The sequence below is a fragment of the Symphalangus syndactylus genome, chromosome 9 (genome assembly GCF_028878055.3).
Source record: "Symphalangus syndactylus isolate Jambi chromosome 9, NHGRI_mSymSyn1-v2.1_pri, whole genome shotgun sequence".
Classification (NCBI taxonomy): domain Eukaryota; kingdom Metazoa; phylum Chordata; class Mammalia; order Primates; family Hylobatidae; genus Symphalangus; species Symphalangus syndactylus.
The window spans coordinates 74739462-74754033 of record NC_072431.2 but is presented as its reverse complement, the minus strand read 5'-3'; the positions used below and the strand labels follow the sequence as shown (position 1 = coordinate 74754033).

Here is a 14572-nt window from a genome sequence, read left to right as displayed (position 1 = left end):
CCCCCGGCCGGGCCCCAACGCGGCCACTGCAGTGCGGGGCGCGGCCGCCAGGGGGAGCAGGGCGCGCGGCCGCGGGGGTCGGCGGGGCGTACAGGCGCCAAGGCCTGGCCGCTGCGAGAAAGCGTGAAGCCCAAGCGCAGTCAGTGCAAGCCGATCACTTCCAGCGGGAGGAGCTCGATGCCCAGAAGCGCGGGTGCAGAAGGGACAAGGGCATAGCTTCAATGATCAGGAAACACTCCACAAGGAAAGAGTAACACTGTGCCTAGGGGAATCCAGGGCCTGGGGTGGGGCAGTGGCAGTGGGGTTTCCCCCACCCCACCCCGCCAGTGTCTTTTAAATTTTGTAGTATATGAATATATTGTCATTTCAAAAAGCCCCACAACGCTTTAACAAGTGCATTCTGGGGCCGGACGCAATAGCTCACGCCTGTCATCCCAGCACTTTGGGAGGCTGAGGCCGGAGGATCTCTTGAGGCCAGGAGTTCGAGACCAACCTGGGCAACATAGCGAGCCCTCACTCTGCAAAAAAATTTTTAAATTAGCCGGGCATGGAGGATGCTGCACGTCTGTGGTGCCAGCTACACTGGAGACTGAGGCAGAAGGATCGTTTGAGTTCAGGAGGTGGAGGCTGTAGTGAACTATGATCGTGCCACTGCACTCCAGCCTGGGCAAACACATGACATCCTGTCGCGAAAGAAAGAAAGAGAGAGAGAGGGAGGGAGGGAAAGGAAGGAAGGAAGAAAGGAGGGAGGGAGGGAGGGAAGGAAGGAAGGAGAAAGAAAGGAGGGAGGGAGGGAAAAGAAGGAAAGAAAGAAGAAAGAAAGGAAAAGAAAAGAAAGAAAATGAGGAAAAAATTTAAAAACGCACACACACACACACACAAATTAAGGAGAAAGGACTGGGAAGGTCCTCTTGAGGTCTTGGGACTGCATCATTCCCATTCATTTCAGCACCGGTGGGCACTGGCCATGGGGAATGCCCACTTGGTACCTACCCTCAAGGCCGTCTGGGTCTAGTGGGGACAGAATGTACAATGATGATTGGACTGAGTGTGCTAAGTGTCAAGATGGACAGGTTCACGAGACGTGAAAGAGGCATGGAAAGAGAGCATGTAACCAGGGGTGGCTGTGAATTAGAGGATAGACGGGGAGAAAATTCTCCAAGGAGCTGGCAGGACATATCAGTCCCAGGGGAAGAAGGGAGGGCATCTCTGACTGAGGAGATAACTTAAGCAAAGGCGTGGATCTGAGTGGCTGGCGCTGTAAAGGGAAAAATGTGTCCTCCAGGAAGATTTAAAAAAAAGCCACAAATGTAGCCGGGCGCGGTGGCTCACGTCTGTAATCCCAGCACTTTGGGTGGCCGAGGCGGGCGGATCACTTGAGGTCAGGAGTTCGAGACCAGCCCAGCCAACACGGTGAAATCCCATCTCTACAAAAATACAAAAATTAGGCAGGCATGATGTTGGGTGCCTGTAATCCCAGCTACTCGAGAGGCTGAAGTGAGAGAATCGCTTGAACCTGGGAGGTGGAGGGTGCAGTGAGCCGAGATCGTGCCAGTGCACTCCAGCCTGGGCAACAGAGTGAGACTCCGTCTCCAAAAAAAAAAAAAAAAAGAGAAGAAAAAGAAAAAAGCCATAAATATAACCATGAAAACTGCAACCAAGGCGAGGGCAGGAGGAAGGAAGCTGGACCCTGGGGGTGGGGGAGAACGTGGGAGGAGTAGGGGCTCTGGCCACCAAAGGGAGCATTTCCAGGCCAGTGCGGGGCTGCAGAGGCAGAGAAGAAAGTGCCCTCGGGACTGGGTTGCTTGGAGGTCATAAGGTGGACAAAAACTGGGAGGTTCCCTGAAGCTGGTAATCTTGGGGGCCAAGGGAGCATCAGGGCTCAAGGGGTGCAGTTTTCTGACTGGGGTAGAATTTGAACACGTTAATATGGCAAGGAGCCACCAGGGAGGACAGAGGTGGACCCTGTGGATGGAGGAGGGCTTTGCCCCAGAGCAGGGAAAGGCACCTGTCCCTTGGAGGCCAGTGGAATGGAGGCCAAGGGACACAAGGATAGGAGGCCAGAGGCTGTGTGGCTGAGGACCTCCTGGCCTCAATTAGTGTATGCTTAGTAAAGCCGTGGAGAACCCTGTAAGAAGTACTTTTTAAGCGGTCCATTTTCAGAAAACAGACGGACAAGTCTGGGCAGCTGCCTTGTGGATGTGACAAGACGCACGGTACAGACATCTGGGAAGAGTGATAAAACTCACAGAAGTCAGAGGGGAGGGAGAAAAGTGGCGGGGGTGTCTAATCCATAAAAGGAAAGAAAGCTTCGCCACTGGGAAATCGAAACTTCAAGTAGGGAAGAGGACAAGATGTAACCTAATAAGAGGATAATGAAACTTAGGTGATGTCCAGGAAGACTGCAACCCCATATTACTCAGCCTGTGAGAAACCGGGGGAGGGACCTGTGCTCTAGGGGATAAATTGTTGAAACTGCACTGGGTGTGCCTGCCCATCACACATCCGATCTTGCAAAACCGTTACTAAAAAGTCTCACTTTTGTCTGGGTGCGGTGGCTCATGCCTATAATCCCAGTATTTTGGGGGGCTGAGGCGGGTGGATCACCTGAGGTCAGGAGTTCAAGACCAGCCTGGCCAACATGGTGAAACCCCATCTCTACTAAAAATACAAAAATTAGCCAGATGTGGTGGCGCGTGCCTGTAATCCTAGCTCCTCGGGAGGCTGAGGCAGGAAAATCACTTGAACCTGGGAAGTGGAGATTGCAATGAGCTGAGATCGCACTGTTACACTCCAGCCTCAGTGACAGATCGAGACGAGGTCTCAAAAAAAAAAAAAAAAAGTCTCACTTTCACTGTTCTTCATGCCTCTAAGTCCATTCTTTGGGTTTGAATGGGTGAGTGTGTTTCTCACACTCCAAAGAGAGGCAGAAGTGAGCTCTCTCCAGGGTATCAAGGACTTGGCCCAGCCCTACAGAGCAGGAGGCCAGGCCTCTTTAAGGGTGGATGAGCTCCTGTGACTGTCACAAATGCCCCCAATTTCTCAGCTCTGTTTCATAAGACACCTGCTTTTAAATTTATTCTGAAATATAAACTGTAGCTAGACACTTCTTTGCTGACCTTGCTTTTGTGTTTGGTATTAGCCTGCTTAGCCTGCATTGCTTTTCTCCACTATCATTTTGTTGTGGAGTTCCATTCACTCAGGACTTTTTACTGGGGAAAAAGAGGGTACTCCGATTTCACCGCTGTGTGGCTTCAGGTATTTGAAGCCATAGAATAAACATAGCAAGTCTTCCTGGAGCATAAGTTTTATACAAAGACTCTCAGGAAAAAGTATGTGTTAAAATATAAACAAGTATCATTTATATGTTAACACTTCAGTGGTACTTAGGTATAATTTATATTTTAATACTTCGATGGTACTTAAGTATCATTTCTATTTTAATACTTGAATGATACTTAGGTATCACTTATATTTTAATGCTTCAATGGTACTTAGGTATCATTCATATTTTAATACTTCAATGGTGCTTATACATCATTTATATTTTATTTTAATTTTTATTTTTTTGAGACAGAGTCTCACTCTGTCACCCAGACTGGAGTGCAGTGGCACGATCTCGGCTGACTGCAACCTCCGCCTCCCAGGTTCAAGCGATTCTCCTGCCTCAGTCTCCTGAGTAGCTGGGATTACATGCGTGCACCACCACGCCCCGGCTAACTTTTGTATTTTTAGTAGAAACGGGGTTTCACCATGTTGGTCAGGCTGATCTCCAACTCCTGATCTCATGATCCGCCTGCCTCGGCCTCCCAAAGTGCTGGGATTACAGGTGTGAGCCACCACGCCTGGCCATCATCATTTATATTTTAATCCTTTGATGGTACTTAGGTACTATTTATATTTTCACATGCTTTTAATTTTATATTTATACTTTAATACTTCATTGGTACTTAAGCATCATTTATATTTTAACATATTTATAAATTATGCTTATTTATAAATGTTTAAATATTTAAACCTTTAAAATATTTTAGAGATGGCTTGGACTCCATCCCAGAGCTGGTGACACATGTGTCACCATATGCTAGGAGCACCACTTGGAGATGTCTGATGCTTTATTTTTAATTTTTTTTTTAATTTTAACTTCTGGGATACATGTGTAGAACATGCAGGTTTGTTACATAGGTATACATGTGCCATGGTGGTTTGCTGCACCTATCAACCCATCATCTAGGTTTTAAGCCCCACACGCATTAGGTATTTGTCCTAATGGTCTCCCTCGCCTTGCCCCCAACCCCCCGACAGGCCCCGGTGTGTGATGTTCCCCGCCCTGTGTCCATGTGTTCTCATTGTTCAACTCTCACTTATGAGTGAGAACATGTGGTGTTTTGTTTTCTGTTCCTGTGTTACTTTGCTGAGAATGATGGTGTCCAGCTTCATCCATGTCCCTGTAAAGGACATGAACTCATTCTTTTTAATGGCTGCATAGTATTCCATGGTGTATATGTGCCACATTTTCTTTATCCAGTCTATCATTGATGGGCATTTGGGTTGGTTCCAAGTCTTTGCTATTGTAAGTAGCGCTGCAATAAACATATGTGTGCAGGTGTCTTTATAGTAGAATGATTTATAATCCTTTGAATATATACCTAGTAATGCAGTTGCTGGGTCAAATGGTATTTCTGGTTCTAGATTCTTGAGGAATCACCACCCTGTCTTCCATAATGGTTGAACTAAGGTGATCTTTTTTTAAGCTGCTTATTAGTGATATGCACTCTCAAAGCAAAAACAGCCAAGCATGTTATTTTCACAGATGTCAGACTACACAAGTGTGTTTTCAAAATCTCTGGTTACTCCTTGGGTTTCTAACCCTTCCCCTCAACTGTGTAGATGGTATTCTGGTGTTTTCTTGAACTTTCTATCATAGAGAAAAAGCCAGGTTCAGTCTGATTTTCATTCAGTTCTAAGTAATTTTCTCAGATCCTGGAATGGTTTAAAGTTTTCCAGCATTTCAATACATATTTTGCCAGGATATGTCTATGTGAGGATCTCTTTTTATAGAACATGATTTTTCTAAAGGTCAAGAAAAAATGTTTTCTATTTCTTTTTTTCATTAGTTTGTGTTTTCGTTCTACTCTATTCTGAAAAACGTATTATATTTATATTGGAGTTTTAAAATTGAGTCTCACAGAACTATCATTCTCATTACTTTCATTCCTTTATCCTTTTCCTCTACATTCTTAGAGAACTTCTCAAGTGTATTCTTACTATCACCGATTTGACTTTTCTTTTCTTTTTTTCTTTTTGAGACAGAGTCTCGCTCTGTTGCCCAGGCTAGAGTGCAGCGGGGTGATCTTGGCTCACTGCAACCTCCGCCTCCCAGGTTCAAGCGATTCTCCTGCCTCAGTCTCCTGAGTAGCTGGGATTACAGGCGCGCGCCCTCATACCCTGCTAATTATTGTATTTTTAGTAGAGACGGGGTTTCACCATTTTGGCCAGGCTGGTCTCGAACTCCTGACCTCATGATCTGCCCACCTCGGCTTCCCAAAGTGCTGGGATTACAGGCGTGAGCCACCACACCCGGCTGATTTGACTTTTCTACGATATCAGTCTTGCCTCACTTCCATGTGGATATTTAAATGCTTTTTGATTTCTTGCAAATCTTATGGCACATATGGTGGTCCCCTCCCTGTGTCCACGTGTGTGATGTTCCCCGCCCTGTGTCCATGTGTTCTCATTGTTCAACTCTCACTTATGAGTGAGAACATGTGGTGTTTTGTTTTCTGTTCCTGTGTTAGTTTGCTGAGAATTATGGCCAGCTTCATCCATGTCCCTGCAAAGGACATGAACTCATTCTTTTTTTTTTTTTTTTTGAGACGGAGTCTCGCTTTGTCGCCCAGCCTGGAGTGCAGTGGCACGATCTCCACTCACTTCAAGCTCCGCCTCCCAGGTTCACGCCATTCTCCTGCCTCAGCCTCCTGAGTAGCTGGGACTACAGGAGCCCGCCACCACACCAGGCTAATTTTTTTTTTTTTTTTTTTTTGTATTTTTAGTAGACGGGGTTTCACCGTGTCAGCCAGGATGGTCTCGATCTCCTGACCTCGTGATCCACCTGCCTCGGCCTCCCAAAGTGCTGGCATTACAGGCGTGAGCCACCACACCTAGCCTTATTTTTTATTTTTTTTGAGATAGAGTTTCACTCTTGTTGCCCAGGCTGGAGTGCAATGCTCACTGCAACCTCCGCCTCCCAGGTTCAAGCAGTTCTCCTGCCTCAGCCTCCAGAGTAGCTGGGATTACAGGCATCTGCCATCACGCCTGGCTAATTTTTGTATTTTTAGTAGAGACAGGATTTCGCCATGTTGGTCAGGCTGGTCTCGAACTCCTGACCTTATGATCTGCTCACCTTGGCCTCCCAAAGTGCTGGGACTACAGGCATGAGCCACTGCGCCCAGCCGAACTCATTCTTTTTTGTGGGAGATGCCTGATACTTTCATGTACCCTTCCAGGCTAAGCAGTCCCACAGCCCCACCTGCCGGAGACCTGGACAGTCTAAGATGCTTCCCTTTCATTCACCTACCCTGGCACCAGTTCTACCTTGGAACCTGTTATTTAATCCCTCACTGCTGTTACTCAGTCCTTCCCTGTACAACTCAGTTTGGGTCTTAGGACCAGTCTTTGAACTGTAGTCTCCCCACCTCTATCTAACATGTCCCCTTCCAGTCTGTTCTCTACAATCATGCAATCACTTTTATTAAAATGCAAATGCAATTGTATCACTCTTTAAAACGTTCAGCCACTATCACTTATAGTTACTTTCACCTATTTCTGAGTTCCACCACTGCTGAAAATGTTGCAGCAATCCTCATCTGCTTCCAGAAGTCCTGGTTATACTTTCATTCACTTTGTGGATTTTACATTCCCTTTCCTCTGCCTCAAATGCCCTTTCCACCCCATCATCTACTGTCCTGGAGACTCTTGTTTCAATGCATACTTCTAGCACCATCTCATCTCTCCTGAGAAGTGACCTTCAGTTCACCCTCACCCATATCCTGTTTGCCATGGAGGCACCTGTGCATACCTCCCCAACTAGATTGATCCCTGAGGCAGGCAAGGCCTGTGATCATCCTGGAAACCCTGTGCTTACACAATACATGTATCAAGGCTGGGCGTGGTGGCTCAAGGCTGTAATCCCAGCACTTCGGCAGGCTGAGGCGGATGGGATCACCTGAGGTCAGGAGTTCAAGACCAGCCTGTCCAACATGGTGAAACTGTCTCTACCAAAAATACAAAAAATAGTAATAAAATTAAAAAAAAATTAGCTGTGCGTGGTGGCAGGCAGCTGTAATCCCAGCTATTTGGGAGGCTGAGGCAGGAGAATCGCTTGAACCCAGGAGGCAGAGGTTGCAGTGAGCCGAGATCACACCATTGTGCTCCAGCCTGGGCAACAGAGCGAGACTCCATCTGAAAACAAACATGTATCAGCTAAGATTGAAATATTCCCCTTTTGGCCAGTCACAGTGGCTCACGCCTGTAATCCCAGCACTTTGGGAGGCTGAGGCAGGGAGATCACCTGAGATAAGCGTTCGAGACCAGCCTGGCCAACATGGTGAAATATCGTCTCTACTAAAAATACAAAAAAAAATTAGCTGGGCGTGGTGCTGCACTCCTGTAGTCCCAGCTACTCGAGGAGGCTGAGGCAGAATTGCTTGAACCCAGGAGCCGGAGGTTGCAGTCAGCCAAGATTGTGCCACTGCACTCCAACCTGGGCAACAGAGGGAGATTCCATCTCAAAAAAAAAAAAAAAAAGAAAAAGAAAAAAGAAAAGAAATATTCTCCTATTTCTCTTTCTAGGGGCCAGAAAACAGAAATATACTGCTCAATGCTTCCTTAAGTCAAAATCTAAATTATCGTGGTATATTAATGAATAGCAACAAAACTCACTCTCCATCTCAAATGCATGTGGGAGAAGTCCTACAACTTAATGTGTCAGATTTTAGGAACTTAACACCTATTTAATCTAGCCTAAGATGTAAGAAAAGTGACACAGAATTGTAAAATTTTATTTTTCACGCATCAATATTCTTATTAACACAGCTTGATTGAAAGAATTCTGACCAGTGGCTGGTCATTACATGCAGTGGCTCATGCCTGTAATCCAAGCACTTTGAGAGGCCCAGGTGGGCAGATCACCTGAGGTCCGGAGTTCAAGACTAGCCTGACAAACATGGAGAAACCCCATCTCTACTAAAAATACAAAATTAGCCAGGCGTGGTGGCACATGCCTGTAATCCTAGCTACTCGGGAGGCTGAAGCAGAATCACTTGAACCTGGGAGGCGGAGGTTGTGGCGGGCCGAGATCATGCCATTGCACTCCAGCCTGGGTAACAAGAGCGAAACTCCAGCTCAAAAAAAAAAAAAAAAAAAGACTTTCTTCCTTCAAAATAAAGGTTCTAAGATAAATTCAAAATTCCTTTGAATGAAAAAAAGGAAACCGGCTGGGCACAGTGGCTCAGGCCTGTAATCCCAGCACTTTGTTAGGCCAAGATGGGCAGATTGCTCCCAGGAGTCTGAGACCAGCCTGGGCAACACAGGGAGACCCTGTCTCTACAAAATTTACAAAAAATCAGCCAAGTGTAGTGGTATGTTCCTGTGTTCCCAGCTACTCAGAAGGCTGGGGTGGAAAGATGCTGGAGCCAGGGAGGTCAAGGCTGCAGTGAGCCAAGATCATACCACTGCACTCCAGCCCGGGCAACAAAGCAAGACCCTGTCTCAAAAAACAAAAATAAAACCTAAAACAGTGAGCTTGCCGAGCACAGTGGCTCACGCCTGTAATCCCAGCACTTTGAGAGGCCGAGGCAGGCGGATCACGAGGTCAGGAGATCAAGACCATCCTGGCTAACACGGTGAAACCTTGTCTCTACTAAAAATACAAAAAGAAAAAAAAAAATTAGCCGGGCATGGTGGCAGGCGCCTGTAGTCCAAGCTACTCGGGAGGCTGAGGCAGGAGAATGGCGTGAACCCGGGAGGCGGAGCTTGCAGTGAGCCAAGATCGCACCACTGCACTCCAGCCTGGGTGACAGAGCGAGACTCCATCTCAAAAAAAAAAAAACAAAACAAAACACAGTGAGCTTACAAAATGCAACAGACTGCTAGGCACACTTAGTGTAACGTGGAAGTATGTTCACTGAAATGATGAAAATTTGAAACATGACCATAAACCTTTATGAAAAACCATAGTATGCCCTTTACTTCATTTGCTTTTAGCTATTTCATAAACACCACAGAGAAACTGGACACAATTTGTGATGAAACTTAGAAAAATTTCTTTTTCCATAACATAAACATGTCAGTTTTTCCCTTTAGATCCTTCTTCCACTCCCGCTTCACTGTGCTGAAGAGATATTGAGTTCTTCCAGATTTTTGCTTAGCTGGGTGGTTTCCGAACTCAGCGGACTCTCCAGGTAGGTAGTTCCTGCACAGGGCTTTCCTGTCACTGGATCTATGACTTTTCCAACTTTGAAAACGATCTCAGCCAGTTCATGTTTCACATGCTTTGTTCGTGGAACAGGTAAAGCTCTGAGAAGCACAATATCCCCAACTGTGCACTGCTGAAGGGCATCGTGAGCAAAGTAGGTTTTCCGCTTATTAAAATACTGTTGAGAGAGGGAGAGAAGCAAATCAGTAGTTCCCATCTGTGACCTGGTAATGTAATATGTAATATGAAAAAGTAATGCACAGAAAACAAGCCAGGACTTAGGAAAAGATAAGATACTTAAGGAGGCTTCTAGTACAAAAATTAGAGCCTGAGTGATATAGTGAGACCTCTTCTCTAACAAAAAAAAAAATTGCCAGGCATGGTGACATGCCTCTAACCCTAGCCACCTAGGAGGCTGAGACAGGATGACAGCTTGAGCCCAGGAGTTTGAGGATGCAGTGAGCCAGAATCATGCCACCGTACTCCAGCCTGGGCAACAGATATCCTGTCTCAAAAACAAACCCCACAAAATTAGCTGCTTACTTTTTAGAAAACAGGATGACGTTTCCAGAGCTGATCTTCTCCCCAAGCTCTCCAGGCCATTCCCTTCAGTACCCTTGCTCTACCAGTTACCATCTCTTCCTATACGGTTTACATTCTTCCTTCCCACTGGAGCCTTCCCTCTAGCCTAAAAGCATGCTACCCTCACCACTAGCTGTGAGTCACTTAACTACTCCAAGCTCAGTGTTTTCCACGATAAGATGAGGCTCCAGTACCTGTACTTCTAAAGTTATCAAGACAATTCGACGTTATAATATACATCAAGCACTTAGCTCTATGCCTGGCTCAAAGTATCGCAAATAAACTACAAATGGTAAGTAGAATCACCTATTATACTGATTGATTGATTGACAGAGTTTCGCTCTTGTTGCCCAGGCTGGAGTGCAATGGCACCATCTCGGCTCACTGCAACCTCCGCCTCCCAGATTCATGAGATTCTCCTGCCTCAGCCTCCCACGTAGCTGGAATTACAGGTGCCTGCCACCATGCCCGGCTAATTTTTTGTATTTTTTTTAGTAGAGATGGGGTTTCACCATGTTGGCCAGGCTGGTCCCGAACTCCTGACATCAGTTGATCCACCTGCCTCGACCTCCCAAAGTGCTGGGATTACAGGCATGAGCCACTGCGCCCAGCCTAGAATCACCTATTCTTTATAACAACCCTGCTGCAGCAGGTATTCCCATTTTACATATGAGAAAAACAAGTTCAGAGAGGTTAAGCCATGTGTGTAGCTGGTAAACAAGAGTCAGTATTCAAACTAAGGTCTCCCAAAGGTCAAGGATCATGCAGTCACTCTTCAGCTTGCTCCTGTGTTTCTAATCCTTGATAATGAACAGCATTGCTACCCACCTGTGTGCCGAACTTTGGATGTGAAACCATCCTTGGCACCTATCCGTCCCCTGGGCACAGCAAACAAATCAATGACTCTGTCCTTTCTTCCTGAAATATTTTTTCCACTCCATCCCCACTACATCAACTTTAGTTCAGGTCCTTATTTCCATCCTAGACTTTTGCAGCAGCCTCTTTGCCCATTCCCTTACCTCCAGTCTTCATCCCTACCCGTGTTTCCAAGCCTGTCTTTGGGTTCAAGCAGGGATCCCCAACCCCCAGGGCAGCAGACTGATACCATTCAGTGGCCTGTTAGGAACAGGGCCGCACAGCAGGAGGTGAGCGGCGTTGAGCCAGCATGAGTATTACCGCCTGCACTCCACCTCCTGTCAGATTAGCAGCAGCATTAGATTCCCATAGGAGCACAAACCCTATCGTGAATTGTGCATGGGAGGGGTCTAGGTTGTGTGCTCCTTATGAGAATCTAACTAACGCCTGATGATCCTGATGATCTGAAGTGGAACAGTTTCATCCTCCCCCCACCCCTCCTCTGTGGAAAAATTGTCTTCCATGAAACTGGTCCCTGGTGCCAAAAAGGTTGAGGACTGCTGGCTTAGAGGATGAAATCTAGCTACTCGGGAAGCTAATGCATAAGAATTGGTTGAACCAGGAGGCTGCAGTGAGCTGAGATGGCACCACTGAACTCCAGCCTGGGTGACAGACTGAGACTCTGTCTCAAGAAAAAAAAAGGATGAAATCTAAAACACAAAAGACCCTTCACAGTCTAGCCCAACTGTCCTTGTCATTCATTTAAGAATGCCTACAAAATGCTAAGTTCTAGGCTCAATGTTGCCAAACCACTGTATGTTCCTGTAGAATGTCATGCCCTATCATGGCTAAATGAACTTCCACAAACCACTCATCATAGCTGAAATGACTTCCCCCAACTCAGTCCTCTGGATGAAATCTTTTTCTTTTTTTGAGATGGAGTTTCACTCTTGTCACCCAGGCTGGAGTGCAATAGCATGATCTCAGCTCACTGCAACCTCTGCCTCCCAAGTTCAAATGATTCTCCTGCCTCAGCCTCCTGAGTAGCTGGGATTACAGGCATCTGGCACCACGTCTGGCCATTTTTTGTATTTTTAGTACAGACAGGGTTTTGCCATGTTGGCCAGGCTGCCAGGCTGGTCTCGAACTCCTGACCTCAGGTGATCTGCCTGCCTCGGCCTCCCAAAGTGCTGGGATTACAGGCGTGAGCCACTGTGCCCGGCTGGATAAAATCCGTTTTGAGATTCAGCTAAAATGTCCCTTAATCAAGGTTGCTCTCCTACAGCATCCATAGAGGAAAGAATGAGATGCCCTGCTCTCTGCACCCACAGTACTGTTTTTTTTTTTTTTGTTTTGTTTTTTTTTAAAGGCGGAGTTTTGCTCTTGTCCAGGATAGAGTGCAATGGTACAATTGTGGCTCATTGCAACCTCCGCTTCCTGGCTTCAAGCGATTCTCCTGCCTCAGCCTCCAGAGTAGCTAGGATTACAGGTGCGCACCACCATACCCAGCTAATTTTTGTATTTTTAGTAGAGACGGGGTTTTACCATGTTGGCCAGGCTGGTCTCGAACTCCTGATCTCAGGTGATCCAACCGCCTCGGCCTCCCAAAGTGCTGGGATTACAGGTGTGAGCCACCTCATCCGGCCAGTACTTTGCAAACAGAATGACTACAACAGTTAGAGGGGATTGACATTAACTCTGTTTTCTTGGAATGTGTGAACTGTGTTATACCCACAGACCAGCAGAATGCCTGGCTCAAAGCAGATGAGAGACAAGACATCTTTACTGAGAGAGAAATGCTTTTTTGCTCACAATCCAGGACATGGTGGTGATTTACCAAAGCCACCCCGAAACAAGAATGTTTCTCACCTTTAATAAATAGGGATCCAGAACAAGCCTGGTCACTCTTACTTTAGCAGTCTTTTGCATTTTTGTCCCAATCACCTTCCCCACAATCCATTTGGCATGGACTGATGAACGAACTACGGACATTACGTGGCTTTGGTCACCTGAAAAGCAAATTCCAAAGTCTCACATTCTGGTGGTTATGATGCCAAATGAATTTTGTCACAAGAACTGTCCAAGTTAGTCCAGAAACAGTTTTTTTCTCGTTCCCCCCTCCATTTTTTTTTTTTTTTTTTTTTTAGATGGAGTCTCTCTCTGTCGCCCAGGCTGGAGTGCGGTGGCGTGATCTCGGCTCACTGCAAACGCCGCCTCCCGGGTTCACACCATTCTCCTGCCTCAGCCTCCCAAGTAGCTGGGACTACAGGCGCCCGCCACAACGCCCGGCTAATTTTTTTGTATTTTTAATAGAGACAGGGTTTCACCGTGTTAGCCAGGATGGTTTTGATCTCCTGACCTTGTGATCCGCCCGCCTCGGCCTCCCCGAGTGCTAGGATTACAGGTGTGAGCCACCGCGCCCGGCCATATTTATTTTTCTTGAGATGGAGTTTGGTTCTTTCGCCCAGGCTGGAGTAAAGTAGCGCGATCTCGGCTCACTGCAACCTCCGCCTCCCGGGTTCAAGCGATTCTTCTCCCTCAGCCTCCCGAGTAGCCAGGACTACAGGCCCGCGCCACCACGCCCGGCTAATTTTTGTATTTTTAGTAAAGATGGGGTTTCGCCATGTTGGCCAGACTGGTCTCGTACTCCTGACCTCAGGTGATCCGCCCGCCTCAGCCTCCCAAAGTGCTGGGATTAAGAGGCGTGAGCCACCGCGCCCGGCTCGAATCACCATTTTAGAGATGCTTACATGTTCCCCACTACCCAACCTCTCATCTTTACAGCGCTTACAAAGCGGTAACTTTAACCGCCAAGCCTCACGTTCCCCTTCTGCAAAATGGGCGGGCCTATTTCGCAGGAGTGCTTTGAGAATTTGACCCACAGAACGCTCAATACCACGGACAAACGCTGGCCGTTACTGGTCCCTTATCTCTCTCCACCCCGCTGGGCCGCCTCTCCCCACAGGCTCAGTGCCCAGGTAGCACTCAGCGGGGCCGCCGCGGTGTCCCCCTCCCCGCCCCAGCGACGGATGACTTGGGCTGCTTTTGAGATCAGTTCATAAGCCATTCCACCAGGCTTCGGATAGGTTGGGGTGATTCGTGCCCTCGCCCCGGACAACCCCGAGGTCAGACGAAGCGATTCGCTCTCAGGGCTCTCATGCGAGGGTGCCTCGGATCCCCAGCAAATCCTCCCCCGGCAGCAACACCCCGGAGCCCGCGCTCACCTCCACCACGGGACTCACCTCGCCACGGGAATCACCTCCGCCAAGACTGTGCAGCCACCTGCCCCGGGGAGCGCCGGTCGCAGCAGGATGGCGTCACGCCGTACGCATTGGCTGCGTCCCACACTGCGCCTCTCGTAGGCCGTGCGACTCCTTAGCCGTGGGCGGAGTTAAGGCAGGAACCCGCTCACTCTCCCTTAAAGGGACTCGCGGCGGTGGCGGGGCGGAGGGCGCTGACTTCTCCTTTCCTAACGCGCGTAGCTAGTGGACAGTGGCGCAGGAGGTTTCGGACTTTTCTTTCATTCTTTTGTTTTCTTTCTTTCTTTTTTTTTTTTAGACGAAGTCTCGCTCTGTCGCCCAGGCTGGTGTGCAGTGGCGCGATCTCTGCTCACTGCAACCTCCGCCTCCCGGGCTCAAGGGATTCGCCTGCCTCAGCCTC

The 14572-nt window shown here is 47.7% G+C and overlaps 1 protein-coding gene across 3 annotated transcripts; it reads right to left on the bottom strand.

Annotated features, from left to right (window-relative positions):
• Positions 1-8044: 8044 nt before the first annotated feature.
• On the bottom strand, positions 8045-14312 carry MRPS17 (mitochondrial ribosomal protein S17). 3 transcript variants are annotated; one of them, XM_055293102.2, is made up of 3 exons: positions 14172-14312; positions 12782-12921; positions 8045-9653 (listed from the first exon to the last, which is right to left on the bottom strand). In XM_055293102.2, the coding sequence occupies exons 2-3, from the start codon at positions 12902-12904 to the stop codon at positions 9384-9386; spliced, it is 393 nt and encodes a 130-aa protein (XP_055149077.1). In that variant the 5' UTR covers positions 12905-12921; positions 14172-14312; the 3' UTR covers positions 8045-9383. The 3 variants fall into 3 exon arrangements, with proteins under 3 accessions (XP_055149077.1, XP_055149079.1, XP_055149078.1); XM_055293104.2 differs by having other exon boundaries at positions 14155-14251; XM_055293103.2 differs by having other exon boundaries at positions 14137-14199.
• Positions 14313-14572: the final 260 nt, after the last annotated feature.

Excerpts from the sequence above, each read along its gene's own strand:
- MRPS17 (XM_055293102.2), bottom strand. The coding sequence starts at position 12,904 with ATGTCCGTAGTTCGTTCATCAGTCCATGCCAAATGGATTGTGGGGAAG. Across the intron at positions 9,654-12,781 it reads TGGATCCCTATTTATTAAAG|TATTTTAATAAGCGGAAAAC; the intron begins GTGAGAAACATT and ends CTCTCTCAACAG.